General features: G+C 46.0%; 1 protein-coding gene across 2 annotated transcripts; it reads left to right on the top strand.

Moving 5' to 3' along the window:
• Positions 1-114: 114 nt before the first annotated feature.
• On the top strand, positions 115-24,816 carry LOC147880402 (uncharacterized). 2 transcript variants are annotated; one of them, XM_087371016.1, is made up of 10 exons: positions 115-570; positions 735-771; positions 21,437-21,495; positions 21,601-21,682; positions 21,924-22,044; positions 22,330-22,371; positions 22,873-23,427; positions 23,583-23,702; positions 23,798-24,022; positions 24,462-24,816. In XM_087371016.1, the coding sequence occupies exons 1-10, from the start codon at positions 510-512 to the stop codon at positions 24,495-24,497; spliced, it is 1,338 nt and encodes a 445-aa protein (XP_087227142.1). In that variant the 5' UTR covers positions 115-509; the 3' UTR covers positions 24,498-24,816. The 2 variants fall into 2 exon arrangements, with proteins under 2 accessions (XP_087227142.1, XP_087227143.1); XM_087371017.1 differs by lacking the exon at positions 735-771 and having other exon boundaries at positions 508-570.
• Positions 24,817-25,037: the final 221 nt, after the last annotated feature.

The following is a 25,037-nucleotide window of genomic DNA, read 5'->3' as shown; positions in this document are numbered from 1 at the left end:
AGTTAGTTGTTGTTGCGAAAGCCACAAAAATACTTGAAGAAACAAACAACAACAACAACAAAGAAGCCAGATCTGCTCCCTCACCACCACCACCACCACCACCACCACCACCATCGCCATCGCCATCGCCATCGCCATCGCCATCGCCATATCTCCATCGCTCCTCTTGCTCTCCTCGCCATCCTTCTCCCCTCACACTCCCCATTTCTCACCCTCAATTCCGCATCATTCCCGCCTCGCTCTTTCCTTCCACACAGCCCGCCAGCCTCTCGCCAGCCAGCTAGCCAGCCAGCGCGAGAGAGATTCTTCAACGAGCGCACGCAAACCTTTTTGCCTCCCCACCACCATATGCCGCTGCACTTCCCCTGACTCGATTCTCTCAGTGCAGGGATCAATTGCTTACCACGCATCCATATCCCGCCCGCAGCAGCAGCAGCACCCTCTCATCCCGCCACAATTGAGCCTCACGTCAACCCCCGCAGCTCGGCCAAATTCAACTACCCGCAGGCATGCCACCCCCAGAAGAAACTAGCCCGGCTTCGTCTTCTAGCGTGCACCACATGGACCAAGGTACGTATTATCGCATGAATACCCTCCCCGCCCCCGTAAATCTTAATCTCCTACCTCGTACGCGTGATGCACGCTTAAATTCTCTGATTGTAATGATTTGACCATCATTCAAACTGAAATGGTTAATGAGCATGATGGGGTCCTTGTTTACCTCGGCACTGCAGACGTTGAAGCTTCTCCATTGAACGGCAACCATGAAGAGTGCGTTTCTTCCACTTCCTATCGTCTATCTGTGCGACAGATGCTTCTTTTTGCAGACCGTTGGTTGTATGAAAATTATTTTCACTACTTTCGAACATCACGATCTCGTTTCTAAACAAGTTTTCGTCTGAAGGACTATCTTAGCCAAAACAAACGTACCATTTTTCACGATATTATTCTGAATAGTGAGTCGTTCTACTTCTCCCTTTTCAAACGCTTTAATAACGGGATTTATGCCGCAACTCCTCCGTGGAGCCACAGGGCTTTACGAGTTCCGTGTAGTCGCATATGGGGCCTGTAAGCACCAATGCCCTCAAGCCAAGTTATGTAGTTGGGTCAAAGCAATCCCAAAGCAATTGGTTTGACTGAGCTACGGCACCTGCTGATGAAACTTAGAATCGGAGAGACACTTTGAGCGCATTACGAAGCAATAATGCAATGAAAACTTGTGCAAAGTATTTATGGGAACATTGGTTTCTTGTGCGCTTGGAAAAGGAGGATGTCAAAAATTGTGCATTTATTTGCCTCTATGATCCTGCAAGGATCATGGATCTCTTGGATAACCCCTTAAAAAAAAGCTCAGTAACTTGCTTGTTATGTGGAAGAGAAACCACAGCATGGTCTGCTGGAACATTAGGGGGGTAGCTTTTTGATTTCTTGTGCTTTGCACGGCTGACTCTTTTTCCTACTTTCCATGTTGGGAAATTGGGTTGGCAAGGTATAAGATTTTGACATTCTTATGTTATTGCATGGTTTACCACTCGGCGATTGTAGAAATCAACATTCTTAGAATGTGAGTATTCAAAAAATCAAAACCCACAAACATATCTTTCACTCTTCCCCCGTTCACCTTAGCTCTTCATTAATTCAGTGATCTTCAGTGACCCCCCCCCCCCCCCCCCCCCCCCCGGCAAAAAACGACAATCATAGTCTTAATGGTGGTAGATTTCCACAAAGTGTGAACTACGACCTTGCAATCCATTGCAAACCTTTTATACCTATACGTGTGTATCTGTAGGCAGCTTTTGTGCAGATGTGAGGCTGGGGTGACTTGATTGACATGGAGGATAGGAAGATGGTGTATGAGAAACATCACCTCCTCTATCCTATTTATGGTGCCTGATCCTAGAGGGCAAGAGTCACTTCCTGAGCGAATGACCCTTCCATAGCCATAAATGCCATTGAGTGAGCTCCTCATTACAAGGTCGGGGGTCGATGGCCCAGCTCTTCCCTGATCATCCAACCACTTGATGGTTTGCCACTCAAGTGAATCCTAGGCTGGCTTTGGCTCTAGCTGTACTAACACTCCCTACCCTGTGTTGTAAAAGATGGGCTAGGGTAGAAGTCTCCGAGTGGAATACCTGTCCTAGAGAACTAGCCAAACCAAAGGAGGATCTGTTGCGTCTGGGGCCACTCTAAGCCCCTCCTGCTGCACCTTCGAGATGGGTGTGTAAATCTCCTCTACTATATGAGTGAGCTTCCCTAAGTTGAAAGAGTGGACAAAGTCGCTTCTTAGGCTGCAGTGGATGCCAACTCCAAGCTCCCAAAGAGCATGCGGATCCTTAACCCATTGTGTCCAACGTGAGCCTATTGACCAAACATGTACCCTGAACCTCAAGGTGCCAAATCAAAGGCTGGCGCTTACTATGGTGAGAGGTACTGCCACATCCTCGTCAAGGCTGACCCCTTCCTTGTTAAGGGGGCCTCTATGATAATCCAACATTGAATTGCTGCCATTGGCCCCCTGTGCAAGGGGTGTCTCCTAGGAGCTTCTAGGGTTTTGAGTCAAGAGTAAGTGCTCTAACAATGAGCTTTCCCAAGAGGGCTATGCTTTGCATCTCTAGGTTGATGGTGCCCAAGCAGTCCTCTGCTTGTGGCACACTCTAGCTTGAATATTCCATGTACCGCCCGACTATGCCCAAATAATGTTGCACAACAATCTCCTAATCTGTCCCTATGGCCTTCGTGGAAGCTCCAACACGTGGAGAGACCATGCGGGGGATGTGGGCCCACACCTCCTCATTGGCCGCATGCACTCGAGGGTCTCCTCCACCTGGAAGAGTTGGTTGTGGAAGGTGGTGGTCATCTTCAAGGTCTCTTGCAGGCCAGAGTGAAGTTGCACCATCTCATCTCTTAGCCCTTGAAGCTGCAAGCTTGTTGGGCGTGGATTTGTAGTATGAAAGAAGGGCCATGTCATCTTGTCTCCCTACTGAACCCATGGGCATGTGAGGAATGGTACAAGTACTTTATCTATCTAGCCTCAATCACCTGCAAGTTCAAGTGGTCACACTTGTCTCTATCTGCTAGTAACCAAGGAGAGTTTGGCTCCTGCTTCCTCAACCTCTTGATGCAGGTTAAATCTCTCATGAGGGCCCTCTCCCTCTCTTGCAGTGCCTGTGTTTGTGCCATAAGGCTTGGTTGCAAATCTACACTGTTTCTCCAAATGGCATCTATTATCCAAAGAGACTAACCATGCTGTGGGTGGGAATCCTCTACAAGCCAAATCTGTGCTATGGCCTCTCGCACCTCCTCTTGAAAGAGAAGATTTAGGATCCTCACTCCCTTTTGAGGGATCTCGTGGTAGGGCTGCTTCAAACATAAGATGATGCAGGAGTGATATGACATCATTGTACCTCCCAAAATCCTAGTGGACCCACCTTTGGGCAAAGCCCAACCTCCAACTAAAATGTATTAATCTCTCCAAAATCCTGTCGTGGTGGCGATGTTAGCCAAAGGAGAACCATAGGTCCCTAGGGTCTTGGTGAACTTGGACTCCTATTAAGCATGACTACCTTGGATAGGGAAAATGAATTGCTTGCACGTTCCCCTCTCCACAAAAGGCTTGGTAGAAAAGGGAGCCCTTCTTAGCTTGTCCTCCTCAAGTTCTGGATTGTTGAAGTCACCTCCAACAATAAGTTGGTAGGAGGAGGGAGCCCTCTGCTGGCACCACGCTAGTGCAGAATTGTTATGAATACCAAGTTGGATATGCCTAAGCCAAATCCCAACCCACATAGCTTGGCCTCCAACCATGATCAAATACCTTTGAGGTGAGGGCTTGTTTAATAGAAATGTAGTCCATTCCATCACCAGTGACCAAATCTCATGACCAAGGCCTGGGAGTAGGTGATTGTGTCTCTTTGATGTCCATGGCTGAGAACATGTGCTTCTAAAGCATCAAAATAGCCACTAATTGCCCAACAAGAGCTCCCTACAACTCCAGTCTCAGTATCAGTCTCTGTAGTTGCTGACGCACACAGTTGTGGAAACCATGCGCTTTCCAACTCACTACCATCCAACTTATGGAGGACAAGGGGTGGAGAACAAAGTTCTTCTACAGCTAGATGCCTGTGACAAAAGCTTTGAATGGCCAGCCATAGTAGGTGGGTGCTTTTTTGGGCGAGTTATTTGAGTTAGTCCAACGTCTCGAAAGGAGCATCATGGACAACACGCCAAACAAGTGGACCAAGTCAACAGATTTGGTTAGAAGAAGCCGTGGTACCAAGGTATAAAGAAAACCAATATGGTCCAAGGTAAATGGGAGAACTTTGACGAAATATGTGAGCCTCCTTTGGAGTGGCTGTCTAGGTCATGAAAACACTACGGCCATATGTCGTTACCTCTTGGATGTGGTTACCTTCCAAAGCAAGGCTCGCTTGTACCCATGCTTGGACCCACCAGACGCCCCAATGATTGCTCTGTCATTGAGCTCCTGCAATGCATGCTCAATCTGCTTCTTGTGCCCATGCAGAAGTGTAATGTCAAAAAGGGTGGGATTTTGATGCTGCTGCCATATTAGCTCCTCTAGCCAAACCTGAAAAAGGTTGCCTATCCGCTACGCAATCATTGTGGCACAACATGCTAGCTCCACAAGGAAGAAGGAAAAGAAAAAGGAAAAGGGAAGAAGGAAACAAGTTGAGGTTCCCTCAGAGGGCCTGCCGTGGTGATTGGAAGTTGGTGTAGTTAATTTGTTGTTATGTGATAGGCCACATGATTGACTGGACCGTAGTTTACTCGAGCCCCAGACCACGTGGATTTTACGAAGAAAATCCAAAAAGGAAAACCATTTTCGCTTTCCCAAGCTGGCCCACCATTACTAAGGCTTCCACTGTAAACGTGGCAGGCCAAAAAGAGGGGAACGAAAAATGATAAGTAAGGAGCGAAAAAGGAAGGGCGAAAGAGAGGAAAAGGAAGAAGAAAGGAAGGGGAAGGGCTTGAGGGAAGAGTAAGGGGCTGCCAAAATGAAAAGGCAACAAGAGGAAGCGAAGGAGGGAGCCGACGAGAGAAGAAAAGGGAAGGGGGGGGGTAGGGGAAAGGCAACCCGCCCCTTTGAAGGTTGCTGAGGGAAGGCCACACTAGTCATTTCATGGGCATGTGCAGCCCATCACATGACAACTCTGCAGCCACGACAGGTTAGACAGCAGTATTGAGGAGGGACAGGCTGATGTCAGCCCGTACGGCGGTTGACGTCAGTCTGTAGGGCGGCTGATATCATTAGAACAGGTGAGCAAGAGCCTTTGCATGTCAGCAAAACTATGGGGCAGCAAGTCTAGGTCTGCCGCATGAATGTATGGCACATGGGACAACAGCAGTACTGGACTGCCATGTGGTGGGTTGGGGCAGTCTAGAACAGGGTCAGAATAGTATGGAACAGGGTGGGCCAGTCTGCGACAATCAACAGAAAGATAGATCTCAGATGGAGATGGTCAGATGCATGATCAAAGCAAAGGGGTTGCCGCCCAAGTTCTGGATGGAGGCAATCATGTGTGCTGCACATATTTTGAACAGATGCCCCACAAAAGCCTTAAAGAACATTATGTCTGCTGAAGACCCACAGTGGACCAATTTAGGGTGTTTGGATGCTTAGCCTATGCACATGTGCCTCAGAAGATGAGGATGTAGCACTGAGAGTAAAGGTTACCGCCTCTACAATCCTTTGACAAAAAGGGTTTTGTCAATAGAGATGTGGTATTTGCCGAAAACTCATATTAGTCCATGACTGAGTTTGAGAAACAGCTGCAGACATGTTAACATGATGTGTCTGATCAGTTGCTCCCATTGACAATGGATTGTAGTTCAGAACAACCAGTGGAAAATAAGCAAATGCAGCATGAACAGCAGCATATCAGGTCAATGATCAGCCCAATATTCAACTCCTCCTAAAGAGGTAGCTTATAGTATGCAGCAGACAAATCTTTTTCTCCATTTGTGGTAGAAGGCTCAGCTTCATTCTCGTCATCTTCTTCTGCTAGAAGAATCTTGTTCTGTATGATGAAGTTTGTTGCAGAAGTTACATATGAATAGTTTTCCACTCCTTTTTTCTTTCTTTTTGGAGAAGAGTAATATCAAATCACTGAAAGTTAGTGGAAAGCAAACATCTAGGTCTTGCCTAGGGTCTCCGACCATTTAGATCCCTGAATGTGTCATGCAGTAAGGCTGGAACAAGGTACACCAGTATTGGCAAGTTTGTAGCAAGGCCAGTTGGTTGACTTCAGCCCAGTTGCACTTGCTCTCATTCCACAATCAGCTCTAGCAGTAGATCCACCTCCACCTACACTTCCACCTCCACAGCAACCATCAACAACACATCTCCAACAGCTGAAGTCAATGCAGCAGTATCAGCCAAACCAACAATAATTTTCGGAGCCTTAGCAGCTCCAGCAATTTGTACAGTTCTAGGGGCAGGGAACCAGTATAGCACCATGTAGTCCTTCAGTAGCAGACCCCATAGCTTCTCCAGTGACCCTCCTCTCATGGGGTCAGCTCACTTAGCCTCTACAACATAGCCTCATATTGTCACGAGGCTCGTGATTTTTGGCACATGCATGTTGGCCTGCATGTGGGCAGGACCCTGGGAAAACTAAGAGCGTCCTCAAGGGTTGCTTAGCTAGAACCCCTAGAAATTGTGCCTTGGGGGTGATTTTTGTGGTTTGGACTAGAAAGGGGGCAAAACACCCTAGGTTTTGAAGTTGGTCATTGGTGGGCTTTTAAAAAGGTCCCACTAGAGGGGAGCCTAGGGGCAAATGAAGGCCCTTTGGGGCAACCCAAGGCATGGGCTGCCACGTGGCATGCCCATGCATGCCTTTTTAGAAGGGAAGACCTTGGAAGGTCTGAGAGAGGAAAATGGCACACGTAAGTTCACGAGATGCGCTCGTAGAGATACGATGAGATCTCGCGGGTGGTGGATAGCTACACATGATGGATGGTTGTGGTTGTAAGGCTGTACGGAACACTTTTTTCTACTGTCGTACGACTGTACGGGGTCATTTATTGTTGCTCGTACAGAGAGGTATGCCTGTTGGTACGGGCTGACGCACGGAGGATTAATTGCTGCTAAAGGTATACGGCTGCGTATGGACTGTGGCACGCCCATCTACGCTTGTGTGTACGGCTGTTGAGTGTATGGGCGTTGCTGGTACGATCACCTACGCTTGTGTAGCAAAGGCTGTACGGAGTGCTATTTACGAGCTCATGCACGTGGCTGTATGGTCAGCTGCTGGACGAGCTGGAATGGACAACTCCTGATTGGCAAGAGGATTCCCAGTGAATGCTTGTAGTGTTGTGATACTGATGCCATCTGTGAGTGGGAAGAGCGCTGAATGCAAGTGGGTTCGAATTCATTGTGTATCCTATTTTTTGGCTTTGGCAAGTGACCATATTTCTGTGTGGGAATACATTTTTGGTTTGTCTAGGAGATGGGTCACATGCAGGCAGTGGTTGCTAGGCAAGCGGCACATCTTTGTTACAGCCTCATGGTTGAGTAGGCAGGGGTCGATAGGTAGGGGTCAGGAATCCATGCTTGGAGTTACAAGCAGTTTGGGCCTAGCGTGCAGGGCATCGAAGTAACTGATGCTTTAGTGAAAGCAGTGCAGACTTTCTTTGGCCAGCTTTGGGACAAGAGATGGATGCTTTTGTAGGAATTTGCATCGTATGTTAGCAGATCAATGACGTAGCTTACTGCTTGAAGCTACCAGATCTTTGGAGGTTTCATAATGCTCGAAATGTGAATCTTCTCAAACCTTTCCAGGGAGATGTGCCAGATGATATGCCTTCTGTGTGCAGCCATAAGTTGGGGAACTTGATGATATCTTAGTTCTAGAGCAGGTATTAGCACAGAAGGGAAGGAAAGTCAGAGGTAAAGTTTCTCTGGTTTGTATGAGAGTGGCTGGAAGAGGGTGATCTGGCAGATACACCTCAGTTGTTTCAGCTTTACTTGGAAGCTTTTTAGCTTGAGCCAGAGCATAGGTCTAGAGCTTTGCTTGATGCTCAAGACAGGGGTAGTACCCCTGTCTCTTTGTTACAACAGGCTCAGATATCTAGAGGTTGCTCGGTGACATTGTATGTTTCACCTGAGGTATGTTTGTTGACAGTACATCTGCCTTGGGGCTTCTATGATCAGTGTACTAGTCACTATGAGGTTTTTGCAGTGTATATGGATTGCTACCCTAGGCTCTGAACAATCATATATGCTATGCCAATTTGTGATACATGCTTTAATGATGAGGACGCTTGCGGTATTGCACGAGGGCATGATTTTTGGGGCATGCATGTTGGCCTACATGTGGGCAGGACCCTAGGAAAACTAAGAGTGTGCTCAAGGGTTGCCTAGTGTGCTAGAACCCCTAGAAATTGTGCCTTGGGGGTGATTTTTGTGGTTTGGACCAGAAAGGGGGCAAAACACCCTTAGGTTTTGAAGTTGGTCATTGGTGGGCTTTTAAAAAGGTCCACTAGAGGGGGGCCTAGGGGCGAATGAAGGCAACCCAAGGCATGGGATGCCATGTGGCATGCCCATGCAAGCCTTTTTAGAAGGGAAGACCTTGGAAGGTCTGAGAGAGGAAAATGGTGCACGTAAGTTCACAGGATGCTCTCGTAGTAGAGAGACGACGGGATCTCGCGGGTGTGGTGGATAGCTACACATGATGGATGGCTGTGGTCGTAAGGCTGTACGGAACACCTTTTTCTACATACATACATACGTACATACGTACACACACACACACACACACACATATGCATGGCATACACACACACACACGGCACGCGCACACACGCGCGCACACACGTGTTTGTGTAAAAAGAGGGAATTCAAAGAGATTGCATCTAAACTTTGGAAGAGTAAGAAGTCCGTAGATGCATCCATTGTAGACTAGATTTCTACAAAATTTCATAAAAAGGTGATTAGCATGATGGAATATTTGCAGGTTGGGGGGTCACCTTGCGTATTTTATCAAAGATATCTTTAGGAAAGGATATCCCCCAACTGTTATTGCAAAAACCATTTGCATGGATTACCTTAAATTGCAAGCTCATCTAACACCAAGGTACAATGATGGACATAAGATCTCGAAGACTGCTGGTGGTGGTACGTGGTCATTGATTGCTGCTGGTACGGAGAGGTATGCCTATTGGTACGGGCCGACGTACGGAGCATTAATTGCTGCTAAAGGTGTACGGATTGTGGCATGACCGTCTACGCTTGTGTGTACGGCTGCTGAGTGTACGGAGTTGCTGGTATGGTCACCTACGCTTGTGTGTACGGACTGCTAGCAGATTATGGGACAGAGAGCAAAGGCTGTACGGACTGCTATTTACGAGGTGATGCACGTGGCTCTATGGTCAGCTGCTGACGAGCTAGAACGAACAACTCCCAGGATTCCCAGTGAATGCTTGCAATTCAAGATTGATCTCAGATGCTATGGGTAGTTCATTTATGCTTTCACCCAATGCTTGGGTAATCCAGTAAGCCAGTGGACGCCATGGGCAGTGGGGGAAGTTGTTCATTCCCGTGTGGGTTGTCAGAGAACAAACATGCTGGTGTATGGTCAGAGATGGATGCTCATTGTCATTGGGGTGTGAGCAGAGCCCCGCAGGGCTAATGTGTTGTGATACTGATGCCATCTGTGAGTGGGAAGAGCGCTGAATGCAAGTGGGTTCGAATTCATTGTGTATCCTATTTTTTGGCTTTGGCAAGTGACATATTTCCATGCTAGGAGATGGGGTCACATGCAGGCAGTGGTTGCTAGGCAGGCGGCACATCTCATTGCTGAGTAGGCAGGGGTCAGGAATCCATGCTTGGAATGGAAAGTGTCCCTGGAACCCTGAGAGGGATGGTACTGGTGTGACTGCCATAGTGTTTGTTGTATTGTGATGCTAGATCTCTTTTGGGAAACACGTTATTGTATCAGGATATGTGCGACCCATAGGGTGAGAGACTATTGGTTTTGAGGATAGGTGGCAAAATCACTTTTCCATAAGTGACTTCGAATGGGGCTTCCTGTGGAGCTGTGAATAGTATTATTGTACTCAAATTCCACAAGAGGAAGATATCTTTCCCATTCGGCTTTCCGTTCGGACACATAACACTTTAGAAGATATGATACCGTAGAATTGGCCTTTTCACTTTGTCCGTCCGTCTGAGGGTGAAAATAAGATCAGAAATCCAACTTTGTACCCATGTTATCAAACAATGCTCGCCGGAACAAACTAGTCATCCTAGGGTCTCAATCTCTAACAGTCGGCTTAGGCATTCCATTGGTGCTTGAAGATCTGTGCTAGAAACCACCTTTCCATGTGATCTGCCTTAATGGTTTTCCTTACCGGAATGAAGTGGGCCTGCTTATTGAACGTGTCAATGATTGTCCATATCCCATCATTCCCATATCTAGATTTGGGAAGATCAAAGATGAAGTCCATAGCAATACTCTCCCATGATCCCTGCAGTATAGGCAGCGGCATGGGAAGTCCTTCTGCATACTTCACCTTTTGGCACGTGAGACATTCTGTCACAAACTTGTGTATATCCTTCCGCATTCTTGGCCAAAAGAAATATCTTTCAATGGCTTGTGTAGTAGTAGAAATACCACGATGACCTGCATAAGGAGGGGCATGACATTCTTCCAAGACTTTTGCTTGCATTTTTTAAGTGACACAAAGGTGATCATTCTTCATGAGGAAACCATCTTTCAATGAATACTGACTAGATGATCGCCCTTGCCAAAATCTGGATCTTAAAAGTAAAGTTCTTTCATGGCCTCTAGGTCCCTGCGATGAGCTATGGTAACATTGTTCACATGGGGCCTTCTCGATAAAGTATCTGCTACCTGTTCCAGGCTCCTGGAGTATAGACAATCTGGAGATGAAATATGGACAAGAAGTTTGCCCCTTTCATCTGCTTTTTGGAGATCTTTGTCTAGGTCAAGAAATACCTGAGGCTGTGATGGTCGATCTTGATTGTAAAGTCAACTCCAAGAAGATAATGCTTCCAAATGGTTAGAGAAGGAACAAAATCCAACATTTTTTTTTCGTAGATACCCATGTAACTCTCTACGTCATGCAGTCTTCGGCTCTCATAAGCTATCACTCGACCATCCTGGTGAAGGGCAACTCCTACACACTCTTGACATACATCACAATCCACATCTTATAACAATGAGATTCAGCTTGGTTTGTTAACTTTCCTTTGAGAGTGTTGAAAGCTGTCCTTTGTTGTTCTCCCCATCTGAAGACTACAGATTTGTCGGTCAAATCATGTAACGGGGCTGTTATATCAAGTGTCTGTAATAGGAGCAAAGCCCGAGGAAGCTTTTTACTTCGTGTACTGAGGTAAGTCTGGCCATTCATGTATAGCTCTTATCTTTGGCAGGATCCATCTGAATCCCTTCTTTAGAGATAATGTGCCCAAGATAGTGACTCTCATCAAGGAAAAAGTCACTCTTCTTGTCATTAATGAAAAGTTTGTGATTTCGATGTTCTTGGAACACAGTGGTCAAATGCTCCTTATGTTCTTCTTGTGTCTTTGAAAAGACCAATATGTCATCAAAGAAGGTACCTATGAAGTGCCTATAAGGTCTGAAAATCCTGTTCATCATGTGGTTGAAAGTGGCTGGTGTCTTGGTTAACCCAAAGGGCATCACCAAGAACTCATACAATTTGAAAGTGGTCCAAAAAGCTATCTTATGAATATCCTGAGGATGGTTGATGGTACCCACTTTTCAAATCAATGCGACTGAAGATTGTGGCGACTTTTAGACTGTCCAATATCTCGTCTACGTGAGGGATTGGAAACCTATTCTTGATCGTCGTTTTGTTGAGGGATCTATACACACAAACGATAGGAGCCATCTTTCTTTTGAATTAAGAGCACGAGTGACTAGAAGGGTTAGGAACGGGGTCTAATGAATCCTGTAGAAAGTAGATCTTGTACCTTTGCCATGATTTCTTGGATATGTGGTGTGCTGATGTGATAAGGTGGCCGATTTGGAGGCTCACTTCTTGGAATGAGCTCTATGATATGATCTTCCGGCCACTCAAGAGGAAGCTCTCTTGGAAGAGAATCTAGGAAACAATCTTTGAAAGCATCAAGAAAGTGAAATGTTAATTTCTCACATCTCTCTCTCTCTCTCTCTCTCTCTCTTTCTCTCTCTTTCATACGAAAACAAATTACGCAAAATAGCTGTATTGACTTAGCAATATAAATATTCGATACAACTGGGATTGTCTCGCCTCTTCCTTTGGCCAAAGTCTTGTGTTCCTTGTTTCTATGCATGAAAGAGAGAGTTGTCAAGATTTACTTCCTTTCAGTGGAACCACGGCATACCCAAAATGACATCATGATGTTTGAGGGGTGAAACATAGAACTCCTCATGGTCCACATAGTCATGGATATGAATTCTAAGTTTCCAATCAATGGAGTGACTTTAACTAGATTCCCTTCAAAAACATGTTTCGCATCTAGAGCTCATCTCCTCTCTTAAGTCTTGATTCTAGCCTCAAAGCTAGGTCTTCTGAAATGAAATTATATGTTGCTCCTGGATCGAATAAGATCAAAGCATTCTGATCTCTTACTTTACCCCATGAGAGGTAAAGTTCTCGAGCTTTTGGGCCAAATGGCTCTTCCCAACACATTAGGGGCTCGTCCCGCCTAAGGGTTTGGTTGTTCTTTTGGCATTTTGTGCTCCCTCAAACCCGTAGGCTTTTCGGAGCATTGGGAAGCCAAATGCCCTTCTTTTCCATAATGACAACACTTCCCCTCATTTCGGAAGGCCTCTGGTTGCTTGGGTGAAAGTTTCGGCTTTCCTCTATTGGGCTTCAATGGACCACTCATCTTTTTAAACTAGAGCTGCCTTTGTCCTCGAATTGTCGGTGAAAGAGGATGCATTGGAGCTAGGAGATCTCCGTCGGTGCTTTCTGCTTTGTCTTCCTTGAGGTTTAGGACTCCTTCCTCTTTTCTTCAAATCTGAATATCTTTGAACTGAAGGGGAACTTTAGGAACGCTTTCCCGAGGCACGATTTTGCCTAGGAAATTCTTTTGAAATTGAGGGAGATTTATGACCATTTCCTTCTCTGTGGGAAGAAGGAACGTGTTGAGGTATCGTCTCCTCAAACAAGTGCTGAAATTGAGGTATCTTTCAAGAGCTGGAACTCTTGGATTCTTCCCTTTATGAATTGTTCATTGAGATCTTCATCAGATACAATAGGCATCTCATCTTGGGCCGTCTTGTAGTTGAACTGCCTCGTTCTAAAACCTCGATGTGGGGGATGAAAATCGAAACCAGTGAATCAAACTTGGCTGAGCCTAAGACAACCAACTACAAAGCCCCGGTGTTGGAGCTGCCACCTCAGACGGCCACTTTAGTGGTTATAGATGATGGGGTCCCCAAGCTCACGTTGATTGTGGAGTGTCCAGAGACTCTCCTAGAGGAGATTTTTCAGAGACACTGGATGGTGGTGAGTTCAGAGAGTGGGTAGAGATTTCTTGCTTGCCACGGCATTGTTCACGTTGCAGACAGATGGGACACCTGGCCAGGGGTTGCAGGAGAGGACATTGCATGGATGCCCCTTAGCCACGCCTTGAGCAGCGGATTGCTCGCCTAGATGGAGTACAGCATGGGACATGTCAGCGGATGGAGTTCCAAACCCCCTGGGTAGAGCCTTCTGGAGGGGCTTGGACAAGGGTGAAGCCGAAGAAACCTAGAAGAAATGTCCTAAAGCAGAGAAGAGGTCGTGCTAGGCAACAAGAGCGGAGGAGGACAGAGTGTGAGGCCACTCAGTCGCGGGGGAAGTAGGTCCCTCCCTAGTCAAAGGGGAAGCAAGTAGAGGTGACAGGAGTGAGCTACCCCATTGTGTAGGAGACAGTGACTCCAGCTGCCCAGGTGGTTCCATTAGCTCCAGCAAGTCAAGGCCCTCAGGAGTCGACCGGTTTCCTAGGGAATTCTAGAGGATAGGTCCCTGGAACTACCTAGAAGTACCTGATGCTTACCTCCTCGCTTTAGAGGTGACGATTATGATATTGCAGCCCTGCAAAGGGGACGCAGGATCAGATTTTCAGCATGATGGAGGAGTGGATGGGCCCGTAGGGGGTGGATATTTGGCAGCACGGCCACTTTTCAGCTTGGTTTCCCCCTGAGAGACCTAGCATAGGGTACACAATAGGCGTCATCCGCCTGGGACCGGAGATGCATTACTCACAGGTCACACATTGGTCCTTACACCAATGTGCAACCAAATTGGGGATTGAGGTGTCCTTCATGATGCAGTGGGCCGTCAAGATTGATGTGGAGCTTCTTATTCCCTTGATTCGGCGGCGCACGGATGCCCATCTAGACCCCCCTTAAAATCTCAAAAATTGGATACATCCACACAAGCTCCTTCTCACAAGAGAGCTCTCTTTCCTCGAGCCTCTTCTCCATGAAGTGGGCACTCTTGAGTTGGAACGTGCATGGACCATGACCGTGCACGTCAGTAGCCATAGTATTTGATCCTTCGCCAAGAGTTTGCATCTCTCCGACACAGCAGTTCGCTCCCATGTTGGAGAGTATCAGGTGGAAACTCATCTTTTGGAGTTCGTTAAGTCGGTGGGTTTCCTTATGATCCAAGAGCATATGTTTTCAGCAGAAGACATCAGCTGGTGCTGCCGTCTTTTGCCAGGGAGAGGCCCAGAGGTGTGGTCTTCTGGAGTAGGTAGGAGTGGGGGAGTTTGCACCTTGGCTTCACAGGCAGTGTCAATGGATGTTTTTGGTAGGGCAATGCAGGATGGGAATCACCACTGGGGATTCCAGGATAGGCATCTTGAAATGTCTACGCTTCGCGTGTAGGCAACTGCGCCCAACTTTCTGGAGGCAGTTGATGGAGCGTCTTCTTGATGTAGACTCTTGGATTGTTGGAGGGGACTTCAACAATCTGGAGCATGCGAAAGACGAGCTCAGAGGCACTTCCTTTGCAAAGATGCCGTGGGCAGAGAGGAGCACCTAGGAGCAGTTCATCTTTACGCTGTGCAACTGAGACCCCTAGAGAGAGGTAGAGTTCTCTAGGTTTTCTGGAAGCCTCAGTTTTTAGTTCGGTCAGGAGAGGCACGATGGTCTCTTAGAGAGGCTCGACCATGTTTTATGTGGGAGAGTGGGTTTTGCTTAGGTGCGGAGCCACGGTTAACCTCGAAGGTACCACAATATCATATCACTCCCCAATGATTTTACAGCTTGAGCAGCCCTGACAAGGGCTTCCCCAGAAGGGGATTTACATCCCTAACTCACTACTGTAGGAGCAAGAAGTCTAGGAGGCAGTCTCAAAGATTTGGAGACAGCCGGCTGATAGTCTCGAGGCTGGATGGGCTGTGTGGCCAACAAAGGCCATTCAAAGGAGCTGTGAGGAGTTGCTAGTCCCAGGCCTTGCGCCGTCAGAGGCTACTACAAGCACGAGAGAGAGCTTTGAGATGGGACTTAGCCTCCATTGAGTAGCTCAGAGAGCAGGAGTCAGGACCCAGGATCATAGTGGTTGGCAGACATATATGAGTGTGCACGCTTGGACCTCCAGGATATAGAGTGCAGGCCCTCGATCTGCAGGCAGTGGTTGAGAGGCTTAGATGGCACTATGCACTTAGATCCTCACGAGATCCCTAGAGTTGACCACCCAGTGAGTTCTACTAGAGACTGTTCTAAGAAGAGGAGTCGTCTTTCCAGGTGGTGGCCGCTAGGGAAACTATCTGAAAACACATCTGGTCAGTAGTGTCGTAGAGCATGAGGAGGCAGCTAGAGATGATGTTTACTGATCAAGATTTAGATTTAGATTTAGATGCTCGTTGCCCTATCAGCTAGATTTAGATTTAGATGCTCGTTTGGGAGAGACTAAAATGAAATTGTTTAGACTTCACAAGCAATTGTAGCTTGAATGAAGAGATTTGGACTACTTTTTGATTAGCCTTCTCCTTTAGTGCTAGCCTTCGTCATGGCTGAGTTTGCCCTTCACCTCCGGAGTGCCGACAGAAACTCAGTACAAAGACTTTGTATAAATGGATGCTCAAGTATGTGTGGATGTGTGGATTTGTATGTGTGAGAGCATAATACTTTTATACTGGTCTACACCCATTGTTGGGTGCTGATGACGTCAGTGGGGATGTCATAGTAGCTAGTCCTTGCTATGCGTGATGGAGTTTATGGTTTTCAATCTTATGAGTGACTATCATGAGATTGAAACTGCACTATGTTGTGTTTTTAGAGGATGAGTTTGGGAATGTTCCTGGATTCATCTAGGTATATGCCGTTTACCGATCAAGAGCTTTCGAAGGCTTTACAAGCAATACTCTTCAAAAGTGCCTGAGAGAATATGGCTTGATGCCGACTTTCTTTAGGTGTTTCTGATCCCAAAAGGGGGAGACAGAGCATACCTATGCTAGTGGAGGCCGATTACCCTATTGGCCACAGCCTACAAAAGAATCTGCGTGTGTGGCCTCATTTGGTGGACATCATTCATGACACTCAGACAGGGTTCGTCCAAGAACGTAGCATCTTGGACAACATCTTCACTTTTTGGGAGGCGCTTGTGGGACCAGGAGGAGTCCCAGCCTCTTGCTATCCTACTCTTGGATTTCGAGAAGGCATATGACAGGGTGGAGTGGCCTTTCCTAGAGGGCACTATGCAGCGGCTGGGCTTTCCGACAGGTGGATCAGAGGAGTCTTGGCCCTATATGCAGGAAGTTCCAGTCAGATGCTTATTGGTGGGCACACATGCGATGCCTTTCCTCTCTCCCGCTCAGTTCGACAGGGCTCCCCTCTCGCTCCTTTCTTATTTCTTTTTGTGGTGAGGCCCTAGGCTATTTTTTGCACTCTCAGGCTAGGGGCCTAACCGGGATGAGACTTCCACTCTGGCAGGAGGAGAAGTTGCTGAACTCGGAGTTTGCAGACGATACAACACTTTATGTAGAGGGCTATGCATAGTGCCGGGAGGTGGTAAGGAGGGCTCTAGCTACGTACTATATGGCTTCGGGTGCTAGGATCAACTGGGCCAAATCAGTGGGCTTCGTTACAACCCACTGGAAGAGGTTCAAGAGATCCGAGACTAGGGGGGCAGCCTTTGGCTTCTGCGAGGGCAGACGGTACGCTCTCTCGCGTGCTAGGTGGGCATGGAGATCTCCGCGGAACAACAGATAGCCTCGACGTTGGAGATTGTGCTCTGCAAACTTCTCTACTAGAGCTCGGCCAAACTCTCTTTAGCAGGAAGAGCCCTGGCAGTGAACCAGGTACTCCTCGCCAAAGCCTGGTATATAGCCACTTGATGGTGTTTTCACAGGGGCTGCATGGGGCATCTGGTATGCAATTTCCTATGGGTAGGTTCAGATGGCAACATAACACTTGTGCTAGAGTGGCGTGGCAGACAGTGATCCTGCCACTGGCCAAGGGGGCCTTGGCATAATTGATCCAGAGATGCAGAGTAGAGCCCCCCAGGGGAAGTTGATAGTGCGACGTCTCACTCTTGGCTCGGAACCTTGGAATTTCTTGATGCAGCGCGGGTTACTCCTTCCTTACATCCACTAAAGACGTTTAGGAGATCAAGATTGGGGGGCAACCTTTGGCTGGGGATGGATCCCACGGGGATAGATGGTACGCTTTCTCGGGTGCCAAGTGGGCATGGAGATCTTCGTGGAGCAATTGATAGCCTTGGAGAGTGTGCGGCGCAAGATTCTCTACTAGAGCTCAGTTAAAGTCTCTTTAACAGGCATAGCCCTATGAATCAAGTACTCCTCACCACAGTCTGGTATATAACCTCTTGTTGGCGTTTTCACAGGGGCGCATGGGATAGCTAAGGCATCTAGTACGCAATTTCCTCTTGGCAGGTTCAGATGGCACACATAACACCTGGGCTAGAGTGGTGTGGCAGACAGTGATCTTGCCACCGGCATAATTGAGCCGGAGATGTAGAGTAGAGCCTCTCACTTTCGGCTCGGAACCCCAGAAACTCTTGATGTAGCGTGGGTTACTCAGGACCACCCCTTGTGCAGGTGGTCCGTGACAGTCGTCTTTCAAATGGATTTTCTCACGTGTGCCTCTCATAGGGAAGGGCTTCCTCTTGATGAGAAGCCTATTCAAAGTTTGGAAGCGCTTGTCGCTTGGTCTTATCAGAGCCGACCCCACATGCAGGGAGGAGTTTGACAGACAGCCATTGCTATGACACTTGGAGGTTGGGGATTTAGAGGAGCGCATGCTTGGTCAGTTGACACATATTAGTTGGGCATAGTTGGATAGTGGCCTGTGCACTTCTTTGGGACTTGGAGGCAGCTTTGTATGGAGGAGGACAGAGACCATGCATTGTCACACATCAGAGGAGCCGGGGCTAGGGCGACAATGCTAGATGCAGCAATGCTGGACTCCTGGGAGGGACTAAGCACCACTTGGACTCGGCACTGTTGGTCTGGGCAGTTCTCATGGACAGGAGTGCCTCTCAAGGTATAGTTCCTCAAGTAGGCGTTTTGCCGCTACCAGCACAAGTTTACTGAGTAGGGGAGGGAGGCCTTTTGGTACTAGAGTTGGATAGTGATCAAAGTGACGAGGATTCTATGGATGGGATTACTTGGCAGAGGATTAGGATTGTGAGACGATTGGGCAAGAACTGGACCATTGACCCGGATACGATCCTCTCGGACAGGGAGGGGGCACACTGGCGCCTATGGTTATGGGAGGGCCATCCTCTCAGGGATGTTCCATGGGATCCAAGGGAGCGGTTCTAACCCGCTCGTGTTGGACACTCTAACAAGGTGGAGGAGGTGGCTTTATTCTCTTAAAGGACCCATATAGGTCGCCGTTTGCAGTTGGAGGCAGCCGCGTGGACTCCCTCGAGGGAGCAACACTGGGTTGAGCAGGAGGTCCCAAGGGAGATTATTCCCCGCTTCTGGTCATGCCTCTGGTCCAGCTTGTGACCACAGAAGATTTCCTACTTCTTCTTGATGGTAGCACATGGGGGCTTACTCATCGGCCCCCATGGTTGCAGCAGATGAGGGTGGATGGTAGATGCCATTGATGTACAGAGGGCGTGATAGAGACTATTCCTCACTACCTTTGGAAATGCCCGGCAACACAGAGGATCTGGTCAGCAACTCTGAGGATAGTGGCAAGTACTCAGAGCATGGAGAGGGACTTCACGTGGGGGATGGTGGCTTGGCTCACGCAGGGGGCGCATGCGTTCTCAATCAACCACAGCTCGCCATCCTTTCGGATTCATGGACAGCCAGTGAACGTGATTGAGGCACACGAGGCAGTTCCCCTCAGACAAGCGCGCTCAGTACCTTTGGTAGAGGACAATGTGTGGGAGATAGTGGCTAGCATCACTTCTTGGCATATCTAGGTCGCTCGCTGCAGTTGGGTGATGGGAGGCCAGCAGACCACTCCGGCGGCCACAGTAGTTGCCATCTGGCAGGACATCATCTACACTGTGCGTACTATATGGGAGCGTGGGACTCCGGGATCTAGAGCGACCGCGGAAAGGCGTGCACGCTTTTGCAAGGGCATGGGCAGGCTCCTTCTATGCTCTCACGGAGAGAGGCATCCATTGTACTCTGCCATTGTGGTTGTTAGCCCCTGTTCTAGAGACTTTCTGGGCAGTATGCTAGGAGCTCAGGAAATAGGATGGCCCCTTTAGGCGGCTTCTTTTTTTTCCTTTTCCCCTTGATCAGCACCTTTGGTTTTGCTGATTTGTAAGGTGGGTTTTTTATCAAGCATTAATAGAAGTTCTTTTTTAATGTTTTTTAAAATTAAAAGGTTGTTGGTGATTTCAACATTTGTAGAGGGTTTGCCTAAAGTATGATATGAGAACTTGACCCTGTCTGGAATCTGCCCAGCCAATTTCTCGTTTGCCCATGCTCTTGGCATGCTCACTGATGTCTATCTCAAGCAGACTGAAGCAGTAAAGCAGAGTTGGAAATTGTTATTATTAGCATTGGTTGAGTATTTCAACTCAATAGAAGAGCCAGCCAATATGCAAAAACAGGTGGCAAGCTTAAGGCAAGAACAGTGTGCCGATAAGCTGCCATCCTTGAAGGCCGAGTTGCCACCTAGTTGGGCAATCAGGGCTTTGTAGCTGGAATGATGCAGCACATGGTCGCAGGAGAGCGAGATGAATTCAAGCTTAAACTCGAGTGTCCAACAACCTTGGAACAAGCACATGCAATTGCCCAAACTTTTGGCAGAGTACAAGCGGATCTTACAGCATGTGTATTATCCCCTCCTACAATGCTTGATTGAAATAGTTTGGAAGTGATAAAAAGGGCGTGGAGGGTCAGGGTTGTGTGGTGAACCGAAAGACCCTATGTATATATTCATTTTCTAAAAAGGGGGTGGAGGGTCAGGGCTGTGTGGTGAACCTAAAGACCCTATGTATATATTTGTTTTCTAAAAAGGGGGTGGAGGGTCAGGGTTGTGCGTTGAACCTAAAGATCCTATGTATATATTCATTTTCTAACTTCATAATTTTTGGGGCCCCAATCTAGAAAGTTCCGAGTTGTTTCTTCCCCTTTTGTCTTTTTCAGAGAAAGAAAGAAAGAAAGATATATTAACATCTTCTGGAGTCCTCACAAGCCTATGGGACCAAGTACAACCGAAAAGAGTTTCTCACACAAGCTGCCATGGGCTCGCTAGGGCCCTTAGTAATTAGAACAACCTTAAGCCATGGGAAAATCTCAAATTTGGGGCTCAGATATTTCTCTGCAAAGGTGCGTAAAACTCATGATTACATTCCAAAAGATGCTTAGTTCATCTTCTGTGTCTAGGAAGCTTAAGCCACAGCTCTTTGAGGATCCCACACATGCCTGGATGGGTTGGTAATAAAATAAACGTTAATGGAAGTTTTATGTTTTTCATCTAGTTGACCAAGTCAACAGCAATGCATTCAGACCTGTCATGAAATCATCTGAGCCATTGTTTACATCTCAATTGTTGGCATCTTTTGACTGGAGTTCACATCATAGGTCAAATGTTTTCACATATCGTAAAATTTGATTTCATCGTTTATGTGCAAATGGAATCTTGGTACATACATCCCTTAAGTTGAATTATGCGGATACAAAAGAGTCTAGAATCCCTTGAAGAAGTTGGTGAATGGTCATAGTAGACACGAGTAATAGTTCTAGTCAGTGTTACATCCAGATTTTAGTGCATGTCTGAATTAGTATTAAAGTCAATTTACATTAAAAGTAGCTTTCTGCAATGTCTTTGGTTTCATCAATGACACCATGTGGAATAGAATAGAGAGCTGTGGATGGTGCTGATTCAATCGTTATTTTCATTTTGGTTGATGTGGCCTGCCATATGATAAAGAACATGCAGGCATCTCGACTTATTGCCTTTGTTGACTTCTGTAAAGTCTCATATCTTATCAAACCATCTTGTTCTTCTCTCTCATGTCACAGATTTGTTCAAATGGATCTCTCTGACATTCGAAAGGATGTGCAATGTCCCATTTGCCTGGGTATGCTTTATGATTCCTTCTTTTTTATCCTAGCGATGCAACCTAAGCCAAAGACCTTTTCAGGGGTAGTTGTTTTGTATTTCTAAAGTCAAGGGCCATCTGCAGGAATTATTCGCAAAACAAGGACCGTTATGGAGTGTCTTCATAGATTCTGCCGAGAATGCATAGATAAATCCATGCGGATGGGGTAATTTCTTATTTTAATGTCTTTATCCTATATGTGATATTTATGAACGGTGGTTGTGTGATTTAAACTGCAAATCATTTTCAATGAGAAGACAGGATTCCCCAGTTAGTACAAGATTGTCTTGTTGAAACTTTGTTAGTCTTTGATATAGTATAAAGAGATGCCAGATCATTATAGAACGTACTATTGTCTTTTTACCTTGCAATTGAATTCTCAGCTAAATGAGTGAAAATGTCATCAGGAACAATGAATGCCCTGTTTGCCGCACGCATTGTGCAAGCAGACGCTCGCTTAGAGACGATCTGAATTTTGATGCCCTTATTGCAGCTCTATTCCCGGATGTAGATACATATGAAGAGGAGGTATGATGAATACTAGTGGAAATGTGGGGTTTCTTCTCCCACATTGCTGTGATTTACTTTTAAACCATTTCAAAATTCACTGCTACTACAACTAAAAGTATCTATTAACCCCTGCTTCCGATTGAATTGATGAGCTAAGGGAAACTCATCATGTTGAAGACTTCCATTTCTGTATGTTTAAATTTCCCCTTCCCCATGATCTGGTCCATCCCTCTTATGGAAACATTTAATGTGGATCCAGGTTTGAGATGTACTAACTTTTTCCCGTATTGTTGACAAACATAGGAATTAGCTCTACGTGAGGAAGATAGGCGCCGAAATAAACAAGTAAGTATACACATTTTAAATTTAAATTGTCAAATGGACTTATTTATGAGGGAAGGCAATATTTATTAGATGTGCTTGGTGGTCCTCTTTGTATCATCAAATGCCTTCAACTAATGTGATTGATTCAAGGAATTCATGGATAGTGTAAGAAAATTTGTTTTTGTTAGTAAATCTCCTATCACCCACTCATAATTTGTGTTCATTGTTTCAACCCAGTTAGCCATTAAGTATACAAGGTCTAGATTCTTGAATTATACTTGTGCGTACGTGTAATCTAAAATCTTATATGGCATGTGTAATCTGAAGAGTGTACCATACTCACACTCAAACCCAGGCCCACAGTAAAGAAAAATCAGCAGGCACACGTGTGGCAGCTATATTTCTGAAAATAGATAGATGATATGCATAAGCAAACACAGTTCAAGGGGCATGGTATGTGGGTTTGAAATTTTTTTGTTTGCAGATAGTAAAATGTAACAATTTATTTTACTTGTGGTGTAGCTTCAAGAAAGTATTGCAGAAACATCAGAACGCCAATCTGATGCAATAATCAGACGATGTACAACAGCAAAATTAACGGCTGCTGCAGCAATGGTACGGAAAGCTCATGGCAAGCTAAAGAATGTGCAAAACCAAAATAGAGGAAAAAGTGAAGGAAAAGATCAGAGATATGTTGGAGACGATGAGGAATTTATGGAACAATATGGCCAGGCAATAGCAATCGAAACCGCATCCAGGGAAAAGAGATTAAGACGACAGAAGAGAGAGAGGGAAATGTTTCTATTTAAGGATAGTGATGATGAGCACAGAGAAGTCCAGGTGAACAAAGCCTTGCAGTGTGCAGTAGTTAAAAGAGGTAAAGAAGCAAAGGGGGAGACTTCCACTGCCAATGCTGGAAAGTGGGAGGGTTTAGTGACTTGGGCTAGGGCAGGTGTCCGCAGTCACATGCGCTATGGAAGCCTTGGTATTGGCAACAACAGGCATGTCCACTGCACACGTGCAAGTGCCCTTTTTGAGGCCCTTTCTGCAGCAACCAACTTGGAAATTGGTGTTGATGTAAGTAGTTATAGAACCACTCAGCGGTTTGTGGGAATAGTAATTCTAATGTTCTTTCGCAGCTCTCCGCGTAAAGGAATTTGTAAATGCTTGATCCACTGAGTAATAAAAGCTACGACTATAGATTCCTCATTCTAGAATGATTGTCAATGCAGTTTGATGTTCATTTCATATTACAACCATCCAACAAATCTGATAGTGTGGAGAAACTTCCTAGTCTTGAGAAGCTTAATCTTTGCTGTCCTGCAAATGTGACGGTACACCATATATGCAAGGTAAGTGAGACACATTTCATTCTTTCAGTTTTTCTGAAGTACAAACTGAAAATGTTCCACTTGAGTCTATGTCATCACAAATATCGTTATTGCAGTTTCTTGTCAGCCGCTTGTCATTGGCATCTGCTGGAGAGTTAGAACTTCTGGTAGGGAACGCCAACGGGCAGTCAGATGTTGGGGTGGATGGCAAGACTATTCAGCACTGTAAAGGAAAAGCCTGGAATGATGGGATAGAAACCTGGGAGGCCTCAGAAGTCCTTCATCCACAAACTACCCTTGGAGAGATTTTTACACGTTCTTGGCATTGGCCTGGAAACTTGGTATGTTCAACCTGGTCTTTTTTTGGGGGGGAGGGGCTTTTTAATACTTGCATTAAAATATGCAAGCAGCATTAACCGGTTCTCTTTGAATTGGCTTAGAGAAAATCGCAACTCAAGAGAGCAGAAAATTTCAGAATCTCTATATTTTAATGGAAAGGCTGCACATTTTAAGTTTGGAAATGCCATTTTGAGTTGTTCCAGAAAATGTGGCTTAGTTGCTTTTCTGCTATTTGTGGGCAAGGACTTGAGAAGCTGCATTGTGAAAATGGAAAATGTATGCTTATGCTCTCGATGTGTAAAGGCGTCATCCTTGTAAATAATGTCGATAATTTATTATAAACATCTGTCAATTTTCTTACACAGCATGTTTGAGCAAGAAGCAACTGATCATTGCATTCAATCACAGTTTAACATATGTATGGGCTATCTGCTTGTGCAGGTTATCTTGTATCGCCACAAAACTCTAAATGCTTAAAGTCGCACCTATGGCTTTATTTTAAAACTGCTTGGTCTTATCAAGGCCTTGACTAATACTTCTCCAAGGCTCTTCTCGTGGGGTATTGAACTCCACATCTCCCAATTTTATACTGTAACATTGTTTCCTCCCTTATTCTTTGTAGGCTGACAATCTTTGCTTGTTTTGTGAAGTGGACTGTGAAAATTTTTTATTTTTGCAAAGACTGTATGAAAATTTTTAAAAAGGTTACACAAATACTAAATCAAAATGTGGTGTCAAGATGCTTACATAAATGGAACAAAATTTGTGAGAGTTTAGTGCTAACACTGCCAAGTAATACCCTGGTATTACAAAGCCCATGTACATTATGCTTTGAATTTAGAAGAACCTGCTTCAGTGGACTTACGATATGTGTTATTCTGCACCTACAAAATGGGCCAAAATAACTTTATGTGATTTGTGAGAGTGCACTGTAGTAAATATAAATAGATTTTATCGTGCCATGATTGAGCAAATGCTTATCTAATTTTGCATTTTAAGACTACACAGTCTGAAGGT

Source organism: Dipteris shenzhenensis, chromosome 32 (assembly GCF_047967505.1).
Source record: "Dipteris shenzhenensis isolate YYH24624 ecotype China chromosome 32, Dip_SZ_1.0, whole genome shotgun sequence".
Taxonomy (NCBI): Eukaryota; Viridiplantae; Streptophyta; class Polypodiopsida; order Gleicheniales; family Dipteridaceae; genus Dipteris; species Dipteris shenzhenensis.
The sequence above is the reverse complement of the archived record's forward strand: the minus strand, read 5'-3'. Positions and strand labels throughout refer to the sequence as shown.